This window comes from Lutra lutra, chromosome 9 (genome assembly GCF_902655055.1).
Source record: "Lutra lutra chromosome 9, mLutLut1.2, whole genome shotgun sequence".
Taxonomy (NCBI): Eukaryota; Metazoa; Chordata; class Mammalia; order Carnivora; family Mustelidae; genus Lutra; species Lutra lutra.
In genome coordinates, this window is record NC_062286.1 from 143,047,252 (window position 1) to 143,066,407 (window position 19,156).

At 61.1% G+C, this 19,156-nt stretch overlaps 2 protein-coding genes across 6 annotated transcripts in view; one reads left to right on the top strand and one right to left on the bottom strand.

Annotated features, from left to right (window-relative positions):
• DIDO1 (death inducer-obliterator 1) overlaps positions 1-19,156 on the bottom strand; it is a 49,302-nt gene that overhangs the window by 26,816 nt on the left and 3,330 nt on the right. For 2 of the 5 annotated variants that reach the window (XM_047745521.1, XM_047745523.1), the window contains exons 2-6: positions 5,784-5,951; positions 5,139-5,249; positions 3,543-4,371; positions 2,559-2,880; positions 472-684 (exon numbers count right to left, since the gene is read on the bottom strand). In XM_047745521.1, the coding sequence (XP_047601477.1) occupies positions 472-684; positions 2,559-2,880; positions 3,543-4,369 (1,362 nt within the window). In that variant the 5' untranslated portion in view covers positions 4,370-4,371; positions 5,139-5,249; positions 5,784-5,951. Of the gene's footprint in view, positions 1-471; positions 685-2,558; positions 2,881-3,542; positions 4,372-5,138; positions 5,250-5,783; positions 5,952-6,545; positions 7,214-16,744; positions 16,834-19,156 lie in introns of those variants that run through there. The other 3 variants (XM_047745520.1, XM_047745522.1, XM_047745524.1) reach the window with 3 other exon arrangements.
• On the top strand, positions 5,760-17,355 carry LOC125109916 (uncharacterized). The gene is made up of 2 exons (XM_047747000.1): positions 5,760-5,951; positions 16,754-17,355. Exons 1-2 carry the CDS (start codon positions 5,760-5,762, stop codon positions 17,333-17,335), a joined length of 774 nt encoding a protein of 257 aa, XP_047602956.1. The 3' UTR covers positions 17,336-17,355.

Sequence of the window (19,156 nt, forward strand, 5' to 3'; positions counted from 1 at the left end):
ACGGGCCTGAGCTAGGACTCCGGGCGACTCCCGAAGCAGCCGCGACTGTGCCTGAGTCCCATACGGCACAGCAGAGAGACGGTCCACGAGCCAGGACTTCAGGCGAGGCACACAGTCTGGCCACCTGAGACCCACTCCCCAGCCTGGGCCGCCTGTGAATCTCAGTGCCACACAGACCCTGGCAAACCCCAGCTGGTCCCTGACAGGTGCCGGCTCCCGGACGGAGGGCTCGGCCCCCGCACCCGCCTCCCTGCACTCTGTGCCGATGACGCCTACCACGGCGCAGGGAGACCACACCCGAGCAATGCCACGGCGAGTGTGCGAGGCTGGAGGCTGAGTGCGCGGGCACCAGCGGCGCTCGGTGTGTACCCGCTGGGCCCCACGCGCCGCGAGCCGACCCGCCGCGCCTGCCTGCAGCACGCAGACACGTCCCACCTCCACAACTCCAACGGCCGGACCGGATTGGCTTACCTGGACGCTACATTTCGGGAGAATGAGCTTCTCTGGCTTCGTCTTGGTCTTTTCTTTAGGTTTTGGCTTTTGCTCTTTACCTGAACTGAGGAACTTCATGGTCGCCGCGGCGTGCTTGAGAATGCAGTCACTGCTGCAGTAAACCGAGTCGGGCTGTGCTGCGCTGGAGCACCCGGGCCCGATACATTTCGAGGCCCCGGGCGCCTCGGCTACCTGCGGGACAGAACGCGTGGCTCCAGCAGCGTCCCTGCCGCTCCAGCAGGCACCCGCGCTCCCCAACTTCCTGGTCACGCCTCGGGGCTCGCTATTTCTAACGGACACGCCAGCGGCACCTTCCGCGCCGGTAAGAATGTGTCCCTGCTTCTTTAGAGCACCTGCCCCGCTCTGCCCGCCGCAGGGCCCTCGCGGCAGCTGCAGGGCTGGGAGGCGGCCCCCGGCTCTGCCCTGGCCCGCAGGCTCTGGGGACTTCTCGCCACCACCGGGTTGCACCCCCAGAGCTCGGTTCCGTTGCAGGGCCGACGGGGAGCTCTGCGGGTGCAGCTGAGGACGCTAACGAGAGGGTTCTCAGCAAAGGAAAGGGTCTGTTTCATCAACAGAACATGTCCAAAGAGGGACCGGGCCCTGCAGCAGAGAGAGGACTCCAGCACTGGTTCGGAAGGAGCAGAGGGCCGTGGGGGGGCCCTGGTGGCGAGGCTCTGAGGGTGAGGCTACTGGACCAAACCCAGGAACACCCCTTCAACGTGAGTCTCCGGCAGACGACGGGCGACTTGAGCACTGCTGAGCCCTACGCCAGGCTCCGGGGGCCGGGCACAGGGCACGCGCACACACAAAACCACCAGAACCTTGCAGGGGTGAATCCTTGCCCCCCCCGAGCCTCGGAGGAAACCTCTGCCTCCACGGGCACGAGGGTGCCCTCCCTGAAGACCCAGCGCAGAGACCGGCTAGGCCAGGCCCAGGCTTCCGCCCGGTGGAAGCTAGTAAGTGTGCGCTGTGGGGGGCCGCTAAGGCCAGCTCCCTGGTGGGGCAGCGCGGAGGCTCTAGCGAGACCGAACCCAGCCCTCGGACGTACTTGAGCCGAACCTAGTGTCTGCACCTCGGTGTTCTGACACCGTCTTTCTTCCACAGAACCCGTCTGACCAAGAATAAAGGTAAGCTTATGCAGCCTCCAACATCAAAGACACGATATTGGGGTGACTTTTCCCACTGTTCCACGTCCACGCATTTTTCTTAACGACCCAACGAGGTATGAATAACCATCATGTCCCCACTCAGTGTGTCCGGACATCTCCGCGCTACTGCTTCACTGGTCCAGACCCCAGAGCACTTCCGCCTCGAGGGTCTCACAGCTCTCAAAGCTTCTGCCCGCCCAAGGCCCGAGCACAGGCCTCCAATTCAAGGCTGTGCAGGGACTCCGAGGACTTGGGGGAACGTGCTCATGCGAGCCCGGGACAGTGTGCCTCGACATCAGAAGCTGGTGACACAGGAAAGCCACAGCCCTACTAGCGAGTGCCTGGGTGTTCCAGAGGGGGACGCCAGTGGCAGCTGAGGGAGGTGCCTTGGATGCCGAGGATGAAGTGGTGTGTCCCCCCAACCCCTGCCGCCCCGGAGGCCCAGGTCGCCAGCACTGCTCTCAGCGTCTCACAGCAAGGCCGGTGCAAGACCAGCAGCTCTCTGAGGACAAAGGGGTCAGGTCAAACAGGTGCACGTTTACTTCAGGAACTCACAATAATTCTGGTGTACGTGTACATGCGCTGACGTCCCAAAGAAAATATTCGAAGAAAAACTTACTTTAAAAAATGAGTCTGTTTAAGGAAAACATTAACTCGATACTAACAGCACAGGAGGCTGATTAAGACTTAAAGGCCCGTCACGCCGTCCCGCAGCAGCAGGGCGCAGGCGCCCGCGAAGCCCCGTGCAGGGGAGGCTGCCTGCTCCCGGAGCCCGCCCGCGGCAGACACAACGCCGTCTGGAAGGGAGAACCCAACCTGCTCCGAAAGACCGACTGTGGGAGTCCTGACGTTCCCGCCGCCAGCAGCCCGAGATCTACCTCGTCCCGTCTATCACTGGCCTCGCAGACAAGTACTCACAGGCTGGAATATCTTGAGCTTTTTCTTGCCACTTGGGTTCGCAGCTTTCTCAATTCTACCCTTTATCCCCTGGTCTTCGCCGGACTTCTGCTCCACCGTCCCCATGCTCGTGCAGTCCGTGCCGTCCACGTCCACGGGCGCGCACTTGGCCTCCTGCTGCTCTGCGCTCTCCGAGTTCGTCTCGTCCTGCACCTGCAGGACGGTGCAGTTGGGGCAGATGTAATCCTCGCCGTTCCTTTCGAGGAGCCGTCCCCGGGCCTCGGAGATGCCCACGCAGTCGCCATGAAACCATTCTTCGCACCGGTCGCAGCAAATCATGAACCTCAAATTGTAAGACACTGGCGTCAGGAACGTCAAGCTCGATCAACGGTCTCAGACTTATTAAAAGGCTGAATTCAGGTTTTAACATGTTATGAAAAAAAAGCAAAATACAAAAAAGCAGAGACAGAACAATTCACATGCCCTTCTCTGGACTTTTTCCTGAGGGAAGCCTTCTGAGCGAGAGCTGCAGGCTTCACGGCACGGCCGCCCGGAGACCTTGCCCTCATCCCCACGGACCAGCACGTCGCTCTGTCCCACCGAACACAGCAGGCGGCGGCTCCGACACGGCCCAGCACGCAGACGGGCTCTAGGTGCTGAAGCTGCAGCCCGACCACAGCCTGCTCACCAGTGCCCCCCGGGGCAGTCTAGGGCGCTGTGTCCAACACCCGTCTACAACAGGAGCGCCGGAGTCTGTATGGCCTCATGCGTCCTCCCCACCACACAGCGGCAGTGGGGGGCCTTGTGTGGCTACAGAAAATTCCTCCCCTTCTGTGGCTCCGCCCCCCCCATGCCTCGTTCATCCTTTCCCACCGAGTGAGTCGCTCGTGCAGCCCAGCTCTGGAAAGTGTCCCCTCAAAGGCACACACTCCTCCCTTGCTGTTTTCACGCCCTGGATCTCTCCGGACGCTGGGGCCACCAGCGCACCCCCATACTGTGGCCTACCTGTTGTTGTGTGGCTGACGACAGATGCAGTACAGAGCGTTGGGCTCGTAGGCCTCACACTCGGGCTTCTGCCTGCCCCTGTCCCTGGGGTCTCCACCTTCGGCTCCCTGAGCTGCCTCCTCTTCCGGCTCCCCGTCCCCGCCGTCCCTCTCAGCCCGGGACGCCGCGCCCTGCTCAGCCTCGGGATCTTGCTGGCGGGGCGGCACGCTGTCCGCGGCGCTGCCCGCCTCCACGTCCACGGTCCGCGTGGGATCCTGCTCCCGGCGCTTCTTCCTCAGGCGGCTCTTGGGGGGCCTGTCGGCCACTTCTTGTTCCCGCTGTCTGCGCAGGCGGTTCTGAAGCTCCTTCAGGGTCAGCCCGTCACTGTCGCTGTCAGAGGTGTCGTCCTCGTCCTCAGCTCCTGTGGCCTTCACGGAGGCGGCCGGTCGCTCCTTGCCACCCGCAGAGCCCGACGGGGGCCCGCCCTTCCCCTCAGAGGTGCTCTCCACGCTCCCTTCAGACGCCGTCTCCACATCTGTGACGGGACAAGACGCTGGTTCACTGGAATCCTCGAGGGACACGGGCGCATTCTTCCTCCCCCTGCGCCGGACCGTCGTGAGAAACTCTTCCACCCGCTCTGTGCGCTTCGGCTGCCTCCCGCTCCGCCGCAAGGACAGGCTCTGCTGCTGCTGGGGCTGCGGCTCCGGGGCATCTAAGTCGGCATCCCCAGCGCCCTCTCGCTTGGCAATGGTGGTCCTTCGAAAGCCCCACGTTTTCCTGAACTCTTTGCTGGTGGGTTTGATGGCCTTGGGCACCTCCTCATTGCTCGGATCCCTCTTCTCATCCATACCTAGCAGTGAAAGGGAACCAAGCCACGAGCCACGTTAACGGGGCCACATTTCTTGGCAAAGAGCGAGCCCCTGAGCCGCAAACACAAAGGGCCTCGGATCCACGCGGAGGGAGCGCGGCCGCGCATCAAACCACCGCCTTCTGCCGACACAAAGCGAAGGTGTCGATTCAGAGGCGTTCTCTCGATCAGGGTTTCCTGAGAGGCAGCGCGAGAGAAGATCCGGGGGCCCCGGACAGAAGTCAACAGTCACGCATCGAGAGCTCAGTACACAACCGCAGCCAGCGACTCAAGCCCGTCCCCCCAGCACTCAGCTGGGCGCTGTGAGGGCGTGAGTGGAGCAGGGCTGCAGTGCTTGGAGGCACCTCGCACCCGTCCCCCAACACCCTGGCACAGAGGGCGGAGAGCCAGGCCGGCCCGAGGCCCCGGGTGTGAGAGGACGGGCTGCTTCCGCCCCAGGCTGCGGGGCCCTGAGCTGCCGTGGAAGTGGCCCAACCACCCTGCTAGAGAGAAGGGCACCCCAGGCCTGCTGCGGCCCGAGCGCCAGTGCGTCCCCCACACCACAGGCCCCCGGTGGAGATAAGGGTCGCGAGGCTAAGGCCTGCCCAGACTCCTGAGCCCGGACTCCGGGTTGGCTGTCATGCAGCAACAGTAACTTGGCCACTTTAGAAAATGACACGGGGAAGAGCTTTCCGCGCAAACATCCTTTCCCGCTGACAGACTACTGAAGCACCGCGCTCTTGAGGAGACCTGAAAAAGACAGTATATACCTTGAAAACGGTTTTCTAGGCTAGCCAGGCTTCACTCGCATCGAACGCTCACGCTGACTCAGCCTTTACGCCACATTCCGTCGCAGGGAAGGACTGTGCTGGGATGAAAACCTTCAAAAATACAAAATACACAAAACTCAAAACCACACGCACCAGACTTTTTTGTTTTTTCTTTTACTTCCCGTTTCCTGCTGGCTCTACCCACCCTCCACTCTCGAGCCTGGCCGGCACGCTCCCAGGCCACACGGAAGCTGCTGGGAGCGGCTGTGACACCCGTAGGTGCGCCAGCAAGGACCACACCACTGTTCTGGTCCTGGGATTGGTTCTGGTCCTGGACCCTGGTCCCCTGGTCCGCGGGGAAAACTCTCCTCAACAAACACACCTGTCACCGAAGAGAGCCTAAAATGTCAAGTACTTGCACCAACAAAAAAAGCCAGTGGAAAAGTGACAGAGCCCTGAGTAAAATTCTCAGCCCGCGGCGGAACGCTCGCCTACACTCAGGGCTAAACGTGCTACGTCACACCACGTGCGGACGTCAGACCACTTGTTTCTTCACGTAAAATGGCACTTCAGAAACAGGACACACGACTTCAAACCCATTAAGAGAAAACCGTGTCACTGATGCTGCCACCAGTGCTGTGTTACCTGCCCCGACCCCGGCCGCTCGATGCCCTCTCCAGACGTCCCGAAGCCCTGACGGACGGGATCGCCTGCTCACAGGCACCGCCCGGCCTCCGACACTGCCCGCTGTCTGTCCACTGGCCACAGGGAACAGTAAAGATCATCTCAAGACTGTTCCCACGGAGAACGTGCCTGAAAGAAAATAAGAAAAATTATTTATAGATTCAAGTAAATGTTAACGTTTAAAAAAAAAAAAGGATCAAACTTCCAAGTAATCTATTATCTGAGCGAATGTCATCAACTGTGACCCACTCAGGGAGGTGGGGTGGGGAAGAAAGAGAAAAAGGAGGAAAGGCAAGAACACAGTCCTCTTCTTTAAGGACTTGTGCAGAAGGAAGACATGCGACCGCACTGGGACGGAACGTGGCGAGGCCGGTCCCCCGGGGGTGGCGGGGAGAAAGCCGCCGTGGACAGCGCAGCGGCCCCAGCAGCACAGCCACTTCCCAACCAGGCGCGGATTACCAGCTGCTCTCCAAGTTTGGTCCTACTTGAGATGGGCTCGGCTTGATAAAGCCAAACACAGAGAGAAACACGAAAAGGCTGAACAAAAGCATCCACGGAAAGAAGTACTTAAAGATTCTTAACACTGGAGATACGCCATCATTTAGATAAAAGCCCAAGAAAGGTCTTAGGAGACTCGTAATTACTTAATGTCGACGAGCTGCATTTCATCCACCTGCATTTAAAAAAGTTCTCCTCAGCTATAGTCCTGCGAAAAGCTCATACCTAGTTGGAATGTGCACCCAACAGGCCTCTGCTCCCGGACAGGTCCTCAATACTGCTCTTTTCACGCATATCACACTCTGGCCCCCAGGGTCGCTCCCCCCTCTCCCAGCGAGCCCTCCCCTCCACCGCTCTTGCCTTCCTGCCTCCAGGTGGGCATTCCAGGTGGGCACAGCTAGCTGTGGTCTCCTTAGGGACCCCAGAACAAAGGCAAACATTCCAAGGCATCTCCTCTTAAAGAGACAGTGCCCATTGCACTAACCAAATCCACCACCCCGACCATCAAATCTCTCAAATGTGGTCAATGCATTTCAAATCATGGCTTCAATGCTCAGATGCCTTTCCTTCCCAGGAGAAACTAAAAATAAACTTTACTTCTGTATTTCATAACACTGAGCGTTTATAAAACAAAGAACTTAGGAATGAAAAATTTAAATACACATTTACCTGAGAAATAAACACCTTTCTGGGTTTGAGTTCCGAATCATGAATTAAAAAAGGAAAATGGGGAGTCTCCTTATTTCTGGGAGTGGGATTTCAGAATAGATCAGATCACTTTAGATCATCTGATTCACTTATCTCTGAAAAATCAACATTTTGATCATTTCTTCAATGTAGAAATTCTAATAAAAACTTCAGCAATTGCAACAAAAGCGTGTATATCAAGACAAACCAACAGAAGCCCACGCTGAGCCCCCGACACACAAGCAGGACGGGGTCGCAGCACCAGCGGGGCAGGGAGGGTGTGCCCAGGGACCACGTCCCACCGGGGTGAGAAGCGCCGTCCCGGGCAGCGGAGAGGAAGGCGGGCCATCCCGGACACTGGGAAGAGAACAGGCGGTGCACACGGAACGCACCGACAGAACGGAGAGCTGTCCTGCGCTCGGTCAGGGCGGCGTCTGGGCCCAGCAGTACGGAGCCGGAGCCCGAGCCCGAGCCGGCCTGCTAGGGAAGCTCCCGCCTCCAGCCGCCACACACGCCGGGCCGGGCCGCTCCCAGCACGAGCAGTGGCCACCGCCGCCGGGAAACCATCTGGAATGCGCAGCTTTTCACAGCTTCTGCTCTCTGGGCTCCGCTGCACCCTTAGAAGCGGGGGCTCCGAAAAGCTCCTGTTCGTTTGGGACCGGCGGGTTTTTCCAAAATTACAGCCGAGGAAGTTTTCAGGTAACTGTGGGTGTTCTTGGACATGAGGCCGAAATTCAACCAACTTCACGAGGAGAGGCGCCACGTGGGGGCCCAAGACCTGACCCTGGCCGCGAGCTGCCCGCTGGACCACACACACTCGCAACCCTGGGACCCGCGTGGTGGGCGCGTCTCTGAGTGACATGGGTCCGCACGGCACACGTCACCGCAACAAAGACACACCGCTGTTAACGCCATCACCCACCTCCTCAAATGTCCTTTCTTTTTCCTTTTCCAAGGTTTTATTTGTTCGAGAGAGGAGACCAAGTGAGAGAGTGGCGGGGGGGAGGGCTAGAGGGAGCAAAGAAGCAGGATCGTGACCTGAGCCACAGCCACCAGGGTGTCCCTCTAACGTTGTTAATGACTGGGAAGCCATCAAGCTCGTGACAGGCAGACAGGAGATTTTCTTTTTTTTTTTGACAGAGAGATCACAAGCAGGCAGAGAGGCAGGCAGAGAGAGAGAGAGAGGAGGAAGCAGGCTCCCCGCCAAGCAGAGAGCCCGATGCGGGGCTCGATCCCAGGACCCTGAGATCATGACCTGAGCCGAAGGCAGAGGCTTAACCCACTGAGCCACCCAGGCGCCCCGACAGGAGATTTTCAAAACTGTAATTTTCACTTAAAGCTCGAATCTTATCACGAGCAACAAATATCGTCCGCTGCTTCCTGGAGACTCAGGTCATCGTCTCTGAGAAAATGCCCAGTCCTGGGTCTGAAGGGAGCGTGGGCCTGTCCACGCTCCCCAGCACGAGGGCTGGGCCCACGGGGGGACGGCCGGGCCGCACGGGCTCCTCCGGCGGGCCCGCCTGCTCTGGGTACAGGGAACCCGAAGCGACGGGACAGGCCCGAGTGGTGGGCGCAACTGAGCTAACACCCTTGCCGCCTCTCCAAGGACACCGCTTCGGGGCAACGGCACATTTTCCACGACCAACTGGGGCTCAGCAGCACACAGCACGCCGCACGGCGAACGCCGCTGTCTGGACCGGCTTCCGTGGGCCGCTGCCACTGTGCCAGCCCCAGCGTCCCGGGGACACACCGAGACGCGCTCGTCACACCCGGCACTAGTTAAGCGCACCCCGGGACACAGCAACAGCCCATCTCTGTGCTTCAGTATCAGAAGGGACCAAGCGTCTCCTTCCACAGAATTGCTCTAAAACCACTAAATTCTCCCTTCAGAGTCTCCAACTTTTCAAAATGTTAAGCTGCCAGATGTGGTCTCTTACAAAAGGCTCCACAGTTGTTAAGCGACTTCAAACCCTTCTCGTAAAGCTGAAGGCGCAGCTCTAGCCAGAAGCGACGGCAGGACCCAACAGCAGCTTCTCCAAGACGCCAGGCCGCGCCACCGCAAGGGAGTCCCCGCCTGCACGGCAGGACAACTAGGAGAACACAGCCGGGGCCCCTCCCAACAAGGAAACGCGCAAATGCGTGGCGGTCCCACCGGGGGCCCAACATGTCTCTCGGAACCTCCCCCCACCCTCCAATGTTCAGGAACAACTCTGACCTGCCACCAGATGCCACGTGCCTGTCGCCACGCAGCCCCCCCATTCCTGCCTCTGATAAGGGAGATTCTGAAATGACAGACCACGCCCAAGTTTCCATTTTGTACTGAAGGTCGCGCGCCCCAACCAACCCTTCCCTGCGGGTGACGAAGGTTGCCAAGAAGCGAAATTCTTCAAACTACTGAAGAAGGCAGGCCGCCCCGGCCGGAGGCTCTGACTCAGTCCCAGCACTAGAACCGCCGCTAACCAGCAGCCGCCCACGGTTCCGCCCGACACGGCAGGCCAGAAAGCAGCGGCGCCCGAGCGGGAGGACGGGGCGGGAGGCTCTCCCTCTCCCCTGCGCCCTGGAGGCGGGAGCTGGAGCTCTGCGGCAGCAACACCCACCTGCGCTCTGAGCCCGGACAGGACAGGTTTGGGCCCACAAAGCAAACTAAGAAATCCAGTTTCCATGTACTTGAACATCTACACAGACTGGACTTGACTGCGTTACATTTAGAGCTTTTACAGCTACTTCAAAGTTTCGCTGCTCCCGAGAAACATGGTCCTTATTACAGTTGTTGCGATGAGGTGACGGTACCCCCAGCACAGTAAGCTTCTCAGGAGACGAGAGAAACCTAGAAACAACCCGGTTTAGAGTTTCTCAGTACCCTGCACTCACACGTATGCGGACAAAAAGCCACAGGTGCTACCCGAGAGCCTCTAGGGACTAGCGCGCAGCCAGGCCCTGCTGGGAGGCTGGGACGCCGGCTCAGCACGGGTGAGCAAGGGGCCCCGGCCCGTCTCCGGACAGTTTCCACTGCAGAACACAGGCTCGTGACCTCGGTGGGCAGCTCTACATGCACGTCGGTTACCGGGACAGCCCCGTTACATCTACCACGGTCAGGGAGCAGGAAAGGAGGCTTTCACTGTTCTCCGTTTCATGGTGCGGTCTCCCAACTGCTACCGTGGACAGGCGTTGGCCATGGTCTGCCCTGTGTGCCCCAGGCCCCAGAAATTCATGCTGAAACCCAGTGCCAAGGTGATGGCACTACCAGGAGATGGGGCCTTTTGGGAGGTGCTTAGGTCATCACGTCAGAGCTCATGAATGGTGTCAGTGCCCTTAAAAAGAGCCGAGAGCTCTCCTCCCCCCTGCAACCCTGAAGACACCTTGCCAGGACCTGACCACGCCAGCACCCTGACTGTGGGCCCCCAGAGCTGTAAGAAATACATGGGTTTTCCTTCTTTCCTTCTTTTTTAATTTCCTGAAGAGATTTTTTTTTTTGAAGATTTTATTTATTTGTCAGAGAGAGAGAGACAGAGCGCACGTACACAAAGAAGCACACCCCCTGCTGAGCAGGGAGCCTGATGTGGGACTCGATCCCAGGACCCTGGGATCATGACCTGAGCCGAACCCAGTGGCTTAACCCACTGAGCCACCCAGGCGTCCCGGGACGTGGGTTTTCGATCAGCCCCCAGCCCATGGTCTTTTGTTTTTGTTTTGTTTTTTTTTTTTTTTTAAAGATTTTATTTATTTATTTGACAAAGAGATCACAAGCAGGCAGAGAGGCAGGCAGAGAGAGAGGAGGAAGCAGGCTCCCCGCTGAGCAGAGAGCCCGATGCGGGACTCAATCCCAGGACCCTGAGATCATGACCTGAGCCGAAGGCAGTGGCTTAACCCACTGAGCCACCCAGGCGCCCCCCATGGTCTTTTGTTAAAGCGCCCAAGCAAACAGAGCCAGCTCCCCTTTTGCCTCTGCACAAAGACATGCTCTTGAACACTGCAAGGGACTACAGGAACCCTACGCCTTGGGGGACTGGTGCTTCTGAGACAAGGCCACCGCCTTGCTCTTGGGATCCCTTGAACTATACAGGTTCTTGGGGACGTTAAAAAATCCGCCCTATGGGACAAGTCCAGCTACTGCAAAACACTGAAGAATGACACCGGGACGGGTTCCCAGAGTCTCCTCCCCTCCTTCCCCGACAGAGAGGAGGAGGGACGGGGTGTGTATGCTCATGGATGGGATGAGGGCACTGTCAGTCATTTCCCAGGACAGTATGACATTCAAGTGCCAGTCGTCCCCGCTCAGCACTTTGGAGCTGTTTCCCTCAGAATGAGTTTCCAGGTCCTGTAGCTGTTCAGAACCCTGATCTTCCAGGGAAGACCCCTGCCCAACTGGCCGCCCGAGTCCTTTTATACCCACAGCAGTCCAAGTGGGTGGCTGGCACTCCCTTCCGGCACCAACGGGGGCACTGCTGCAGGACCCCACACCCTGGTGTGGTTTCCTGGTTCACGCCACGGGAGGCCGGATCATCCACAGTCAGTATAGGCCACCCTCACCCCCACCTTCCCTGCAGCAGGAAGGCAAGCCCCAGCATCCTACAATCAACGCAAGGGCTGCTTACATGCCACATGACCTAAGGCCAAAAGAGGTCTCAGGGCCCTACCACCCAGCCAGCACCCTGGCCATGCCCTGGGTCTCTTGCTTCCCTGCAGAGGGTCTGCTGGAATGAGGTGTGCACGATTTGCAACGACAAATCGTCCTTATCTCATGCTCTCTGCAAACAGCAAACACACAGCTGAGTCAGTTAAAAAAAACTGCAGACGGGGTCTACCTTCCTACAAGCAACCCAGCTCTGCAGGTTCAAGTTTAGAGTCAACTGCTGCCAAGTTCTCTTTCTTAGCAGGAGGCAACTCTAATCACAATTTGAGGTGAAGTTCCCAAAACAAGGTCCACAGGCCTTTCGGGGGGTCCCTGAGGTCAAATTATCGGCACAAACACAAAGACGTACCCTCTCTCACCGGCACTTCCAGGCGCGTGCGGTGGAGCTTTCCAGAAGCTGAACACAGTGACGTTACCACTGTCTGCCTCCGCGCGGACTGAGAATCCAGCTGTTGCCAGCCGAGCCAGAAGTCAGGGATTAAAACAAGACACTGCTACCTCTCTCCCTGTTTCTGCCTTAGAGGACCGTTTCGCGTGCAACGGCGTTCACGTTAACGCGTGACGTTTTACTACTTAAAAGCGAGTAAGTTTACGTGCGTCTTTCCACACCCAGCCCAGTAAACACCCCCAGATGTGAGGACAGAAACAAGGGGTCTGCGGCATCCCAGTGACCGCAGGGTGGGAGCGGCTCGAGTTCCGCGGTAACCTTACAGGACTGCTCTCCGAAGGCCAAAGCCGTCCAGTCCCCTCCCAGTCGGTAAGACCGAGACGGCAGCAGCACCTCCACACCCCGCCCCTGCCCTGCCTCGACCAGCTTCAAGTGATTATGGAGAAGGCGCTCGTTTCCAACGATGAAATGCAGCCTCGCACAGCGGCTGCCGCCTGGATCCGGAGACAGCGCGGTCTGGAGAAGCAGCAGAGGCCTTGCGTCCCAAGCACCTGCTTCCCGAGTGGCGCTGTCAGAACCGCGCGCCACAGGCCAAACGATGAGAATCACCACCAGGGACCTGTCAGGAAGCCACTGCGATTCACTCGGGGTCTTCCTTTCTTTTCCCTGAGACTAGCAGAGCTCAAGGCCTAGCTCTGCTCTGGGGGGGGGGGGGGGGGGGAGGTCGTGGACAAGATCCAAGGTGAAACGGAGAAGTTACAGGGTCAGAGGACGTTCTGTATCCGTTTCCAGACTCCCAGTCTGACAGCGGGACCGCACTTCGACCCTCACTGCTGCACGCACGGGAAGGGCAGAGAAAGGGTCTCTTAACGCTGCGGAAAGGAAGCCTGCCTGACCACAGTCTAACAAAGCTGGGGAGTCCACAACCAGGGTCCGCGTAGCCCTGCTAACCTCCCTGGACTGCCGGGGCAGCTGCTGGGCCACCCCAGTCCGGCCCACAGCAGCCGGCAGTGCCCCCACCCCAGGCACAAGTGGGGTAGGGCTCATAAGCAGACTGGCATCGGGAGGCTCTGGGGGGCAGCGGGGCAGAAGATGACGAGAGCACGGGCTTCATGGCGGGACGCCCTGGGCTCCCGCCCAGCTGCAAACCTAGCGGGTGGACGCGCTGAACCGGCGCTTCCCTCTGGGCCGCGCTTTCCTGCCTGGGAGACGCGGACTGCCGTGAGCACACAACTTCCGAAGAGGCCACGTGAGACTACACTGTGCCGAGCGGCCGTCAGCGCGTGCACAGGGCAGGCAGGCGGTAAGCAGTAGGTGTCATCTCTTAAAACGGCAACGTCCGTGCTGGTGGGCGTTGGGGGAGACAGGTCCTCTTACGAGGGTCTATCTGACCAGTATTTACCCAGATCCCCTTGTGTACTCGGCAAGGGGCAGAGCAGGCAACATTCCCGTTCCCACGGACCAGGCATGACCTGCGTCCGAGAACCGGCTAAGGGCAGGCGTGTTTATGGGGTGCTCCCAGCCACGCATATACATGTTTTCTTTAAACAAAGGGACACAAACCGACGTCCATCACCAGGACAGTTTCGGGGGAACAGAACCAAGAAACATCCACGCAACGGGATTCTTCAAGAGCGCAACGAGAAGGTGACGAACCACAGAGCCACGGAAAGAGTCCCGTGCGAGTGAAGAGCACGGGTGACAAGGCAGCCCTGTGCGGTGGCCACACCCCCCTGAACACATCCTGCCACAGCCGCCCACCCACGTTCACGCATGGGGGAGCAGCTGTAACGTGGCTTCGGAATGGGGCCGTTTCTGGTGTTTCTGCTGCTTTTCTTCTATTACTTTAGTTTTCTGTGACCCAACACACGGTAAAGCTATCCTTACGCTGGGGGTGGGCTCGTTCCGTTCCGTACAAAGGTGAATTAAACACCACCTACGAGGCCGCATCAGCACGTGGAAAACAAAGCCACAGCATCGGAGCCGGATCCCCGAAGACGCACCTGGTCACAAGCAACACAGGGAAACCGCCCCGACGGAGCACGTCTCACCGCCACGGCCGCAAGAATCCAAGACGCCGACGACCGTCCAAGTCGGCGCAACGACGCGCCCTGAGACCCAGCACTCAGGTAACGAAACCCGGCGTAAGCGAGAGGACTCTTCTCCAGCGCTGTGAGCACTACAGCAGGTGAGCCTGACGCAGACCCTTGCCCAGCAGCGCGTTCCATCCGCTGTAAGGCACGGTCCCTCCTCACGGAGCCCGCTCCCATCTGTGACGCTAGCCACGAAGGCGTGAGGACCCGACAGCCACCCTACGGGGCCCTGCCACGTAAGTAAGTAGACACCCCGGCGAGGAACTCCATTTAAGAAGACACCCTTCCTAACGGGCCGCCGGAGCCCACCGGGCACCTAAGAACCAGGCCCCGACGAGACCGCGCGCACTGCGGGGACCCAAAGACAACAGCCGTCTGGTGGATCCTGCAAACACGTCCCACCTCCGCTCTCCACCCAGATCCCCCGAGGAGCGCGGAAAGGGAAAACGCACCACGTCAGCAAAAACAGAACCGCGCACACGTGCAAACGGACCCCACGCCACGGAGGGAGCCGGTCCCTGAGCGGCTCTGGACCCGGCCTCTCCCGAGCCGCTCCCCCGTGGGAGGACGCACGGCGTCAGCAGCAGCATCTGGAAGCTCCAGCGCTGAGCAAAGACGAGTCCCTACTCCAGCCCCTCCCGAAACCCTGAACGCACCGACCTCCAAGCCGCACGGAGCCCCAGCGACAAGAAGCGTTTCCTCAGAGAGCCACCCCGGGACCGCGCAGGCACGCCCGCCGCAGCACAGCAGACCGGTCCATGGGAACCCGCGCCCGGAGCAGAGCGACCGCACTGTCCTCCTGCCGGACAGAGCTCAGCTGCGGGAAGTAACGCGAACTAGGCGCGCGCTGAGGGACGGCTCTCGGTGGAAACGCGCCAGTAAGGCCCCACCCGACACCTAATTCGCTGCTCGAGCCGGCAAGACCAGGACCGGGGAGGTGCCTAGAACACACATCTGGCAGGAGGTCTCGCAGCGGGCCTCGGCCGGGCGCATCCGGGACACGTCCGAGACGTCGGCGCTGCTGTTTGAAGCGGCGACACCGTGGCCTGGTCCTACCGAGATGCCCGCACCTACGCCAGCCCCAGATTCCAATGAAGGAGCCGGGACGTGCTCGCAAGTCTCCGCTGCCCCTGTCTCCAGGACGGCGGAGGCCTTTCAGGTCGCCGCCACAGCCAGGGGGCTTAGCACACGGGGGTGGGGGGGACGAGCATCTGCCGGTGCACCGCGGAGCCCTGTGAAGGTCGCCGGCCCCGGCTCCTCGAGGCGCACGGCTCCGGCACTTCTCCTGGCAGCGGGTCTCGGCCGGGCCCCGCGGCTGCGGCACGTGCGTCTGGGCCGGGGCCCGACAGCCCACCCAGCAGCAAGCCGCGTCCCGCGCTTCGGTTCCCGGGAGGTCGGAACCGGCCCCAGCGCGGGTGCACCAGGCTCGCGTCTCCTTCCTTCCGCGGCAGAGGACGCGGGTGCCAGGGTCCGCGGCCTGCGGAGGACTCCGGCGCTGTCTTCACCGGAACTCGCGGACGTCTCTGACCCCCGGGGCCCACCTCAAGCTCCTCACCGAGGAGCCAGATTCGCAGCCCAACACCTGGTCCCGAGCTGCGGCGGTCCCACCGGCACGGCGGGGCGGCGAAGAGGGACCCGAAGGCCTCGGTCCATCCGAGGAGACGCGAGTGGGGCCGCGAAGTCTGCACGTGGCCCCCCGCACAGGCGGCCGCGCTCTGGCGGCTCCACCTCCGGGACGCGGAGGCCCAGAAGGAACCTGGCCGGGAGCGCGGCGCAGGGGTACGCGGCTGGGAGACGGGGGGCAGCGGACGGAGAGCACTGGCGAGGTCCTGGCGCCCACCGCACGGGACACAGAGGGGTCACGGGGCGCGCCTCCCTGGGACGCTCCACGCCGGCCCCTCCTACCTCCGAGATGACCAGCTGCGACACAATGGGGCCGGCGTGCGCCCCGCAGCCCCACACAGAAACCCGACGCCGGCACCGTGCCGCGAGGCCGAGCCCGTCCTCCGACAGCCTCCCCGCCCTCCGCAGCACCCAGTGTCCCGCGTCCGCGCGACGTCCCCCGCCGCCGAGCGGCCCCGCACACGCATCCGCTTCCGGACCGACCGCCGCGCCCACACTCCCCCCGCGCCCCCGGACGGCACCCCACGGCCTCCAGACGCCGGCAGGAGCGGACCGCGGCGGGAACCGGAGCTCCGGGGAGTCACTCCCGCCACGCCCGCGATCTGGGAAGCGGACCATCGGCGCCTACGCCAGCCGGACCCCAAACTTCGCGGAAGAAGCCGTTTCCCTCCCCCCGGGCGGCCCCGCCTCCGGCGCCGGCGCCGCGCGCCCCCTACTCCCGCCAGTGCGCGGGGCCCGCACCCTCCCCGCGCCGCAGGGGCCTTGCCCCCCCGCGCGCTCTCCTTCCTCATGCCCCCCCCCCCCGCTCCTCCCCGCCCTCCCGCCCTCCCCGCGGCCGCCGCCATCTTCTCTCCTCGGCGGGAGAGCAGCGCGGACCTGCGCGGACGCCGCGGCTCTCGGCGGGCCGGGCTCCCGCACCACCGCCGCCGGCCCCCGCCCGCCCCCGAGTGCGGCCCCACGGCGGCCGCCCCTGCCCACCGCCCGGCGGCCGGGACGCCACCACTCACCGCGCGGGTCGCAGGCCTCTGGGGTCCCGCAGCCATTTCCTCGGAGCTCCGCGGAGTGGGCGGGCGGGCGGGGTCGGCGCCGGTCACCGAGACTCGGGGCTAGAAGGGCCGACCGCGCCCTGAGCAGCGCCCCCGCGCGGAGGGAGGAGGCCCTCCCCCCACCCCCCCGCGCGCCTGCGCTCTGCGGATCCCAGGCCGCGGTGAGCCGCAGGCCGACCCGCCCTCCCGCGGAGCGCCCAGCGGCCTGGGCCGGCTTTGTGGCGGCGGGGCAGGGACGGCGCTCGGCCATCAGCCGCGCTCTCAAGTTTCTGCTGGACTCGGAGCGCAGCACGCCGGCCCCCCGCCTCTCGTCCCCGCACGCACGACCGCCCCGCAGGGCCTGCGAGGAAAAGGGGGACGGTCACTGCCCAGAAAGGGGAAAGGGGGTCTGGCCGAGGGTCACAGCCCTCCACCTGGATGTTCTTCACTCGGTGCGCCGGCCCCAGCCAGTCCCCAGACACGCCACAGATGGACCGCGGGGCACTGTGCGCACCGCACGCCTCTGCCCCGAGGGCAGGAGCTCCTCCGTAGCCCCCATGACGTAGGCGACTCAACGGCCTCCCGCCAGCGCGGCCCGCGGCTCTTGTCAGAGCGGCGAGGCGGGCTGTGTGCAGCCCGGCCGCGCGGCGGACCCTGCAGGGGCCTCCCGGTGCGCGGGCCGCCGTCCTTCCATGAACACCTCCAGGGCTCCCCACCAGGGCTCCCCAGACCTGCTCGTTTCTGCTGCTGTGGTTCCGCTAGGACCACCGGCCTGGAAACTGGCAGGGCTGGGGTGTCCACTCTTCCATCCTGAGCACGTCAAGTCCGCCCCCGGATACGGGGGGGCGGGGAGTTTAGAGGCCAGGCAGGTGTAAGGGGACGGCAGCTGGGACAAGCAGTGTGACCCGGGGCCGGCCCACTGTAAAACAGGGCTCATTTGCTGGGGGAGGGGAGGATTACAGGAGACCTCCCAGGTCAGAAGTATGAACGGGGACCCCGCGCAGGGTCTTTAAAGGAAGCAAACCCAGCATCAATGGCCGAGCGAGGTGAGGCTGGAACTCCGGGGGAGGCAGGAGCAGCATCAGGTGGGTGCTTGTGGGATGAGGGGACAAGGACAGGGACTTGGGACAGTATCTAAATCAAGGTACGAAGAAGTGTATATGCGACCAGGCGATGCAGACGTGCTCTCCTCTGTCGTCCTGCCAGTGTCCGGAGGTGCTCACGCGGAGAAACGGCTGCGAGTAGTGTTGGGTTCACACTCCACAGTGCCCACTTACTCCTTTCACAACGGCATCGCGCTGTGAGTTCAGGGAAAAATAAGTCGACTTCAGAAGAAACCAGTGTTTTAATGAGTGTGAAGCACGAGAACTGTGTTTCCTTTCTGGTTGCTTTCACCTAAGCCTCTAAAGCAATTCATCCGATAAAAACGCCGGACAAGGCAGTGCCCGTCGCAAGAGCTCGACAGAAAAGCGGCGTGAGAGTACAGCGGCTGTGCCCACGTAGGCTCATAGGGCTCCTCACACACGCAGTGTAACAGAGGAGGAGGGGCCCCCTGAGGTGAGAGGCTGCTCATCACCACCAGTAAATCTCAGGGCGCCAGTCTGCCTCCTGGGGGGCCCTCAGGAGCGGGGCTCTGCCTACAGTTGTACAGGCTATAATCGAAAAAAACTGTTTCCAAAATTAAACTACTTAAAAAGTGAGAGAGACCGCTGAAGCTCAGGTCAAACAGTGGCCTTCTGGATTTGTGCAGAACAGAAATACTGTATGAATTAAGTCCTCCTCCCGACCGGCTCGTGGGGCCAGAGTGCTGAAGGTTGGCACGGACGTCTGCGGGAAGTGCCGGCAAGAGGATCAGAGACTCAGCCCGGAGGTTCACGAGCGCACCCAGAGAGCTTTATTCTGGACTCGGACAACATGAGTACACACATTACCCTTTCGACACCACGACTCTTTCTGAGTTCCAAATCAAACAAACGGCGGCTAAAATGTAAGAGATGCAGGGAGAAGTGACACCCCCAGTCTGTCCAGGGAGGCGGGAGGCCAGGATGCTGCCTTCCACGGAGGTACAGAGAAATGAAAATTTGTGCGAGTCTGTCAGACATACGAAAAGTTCCTCTCATTGCAACAGAAAGCAGACATTTGAAGAATATAAGAGAACTTTAAAGTCAAAAAACCAAAAACCAGTATTTCACACGTTTCTGAAAAGAGCAAATGTGGGTATCAACTGGGAAAATCTCGTCAAGACGTCCACCACGCAATCAGGCACCTGGTCACGATCACACGGCTGGGTTTGTGGAGGAGGCGGCGGGAGTCCTCAGAGCATGTGCCGACAGAAGTGTGCACGGGGGATAGTGTGTGCACGTATGCGTGTGTGCTAGCTCCGTGCT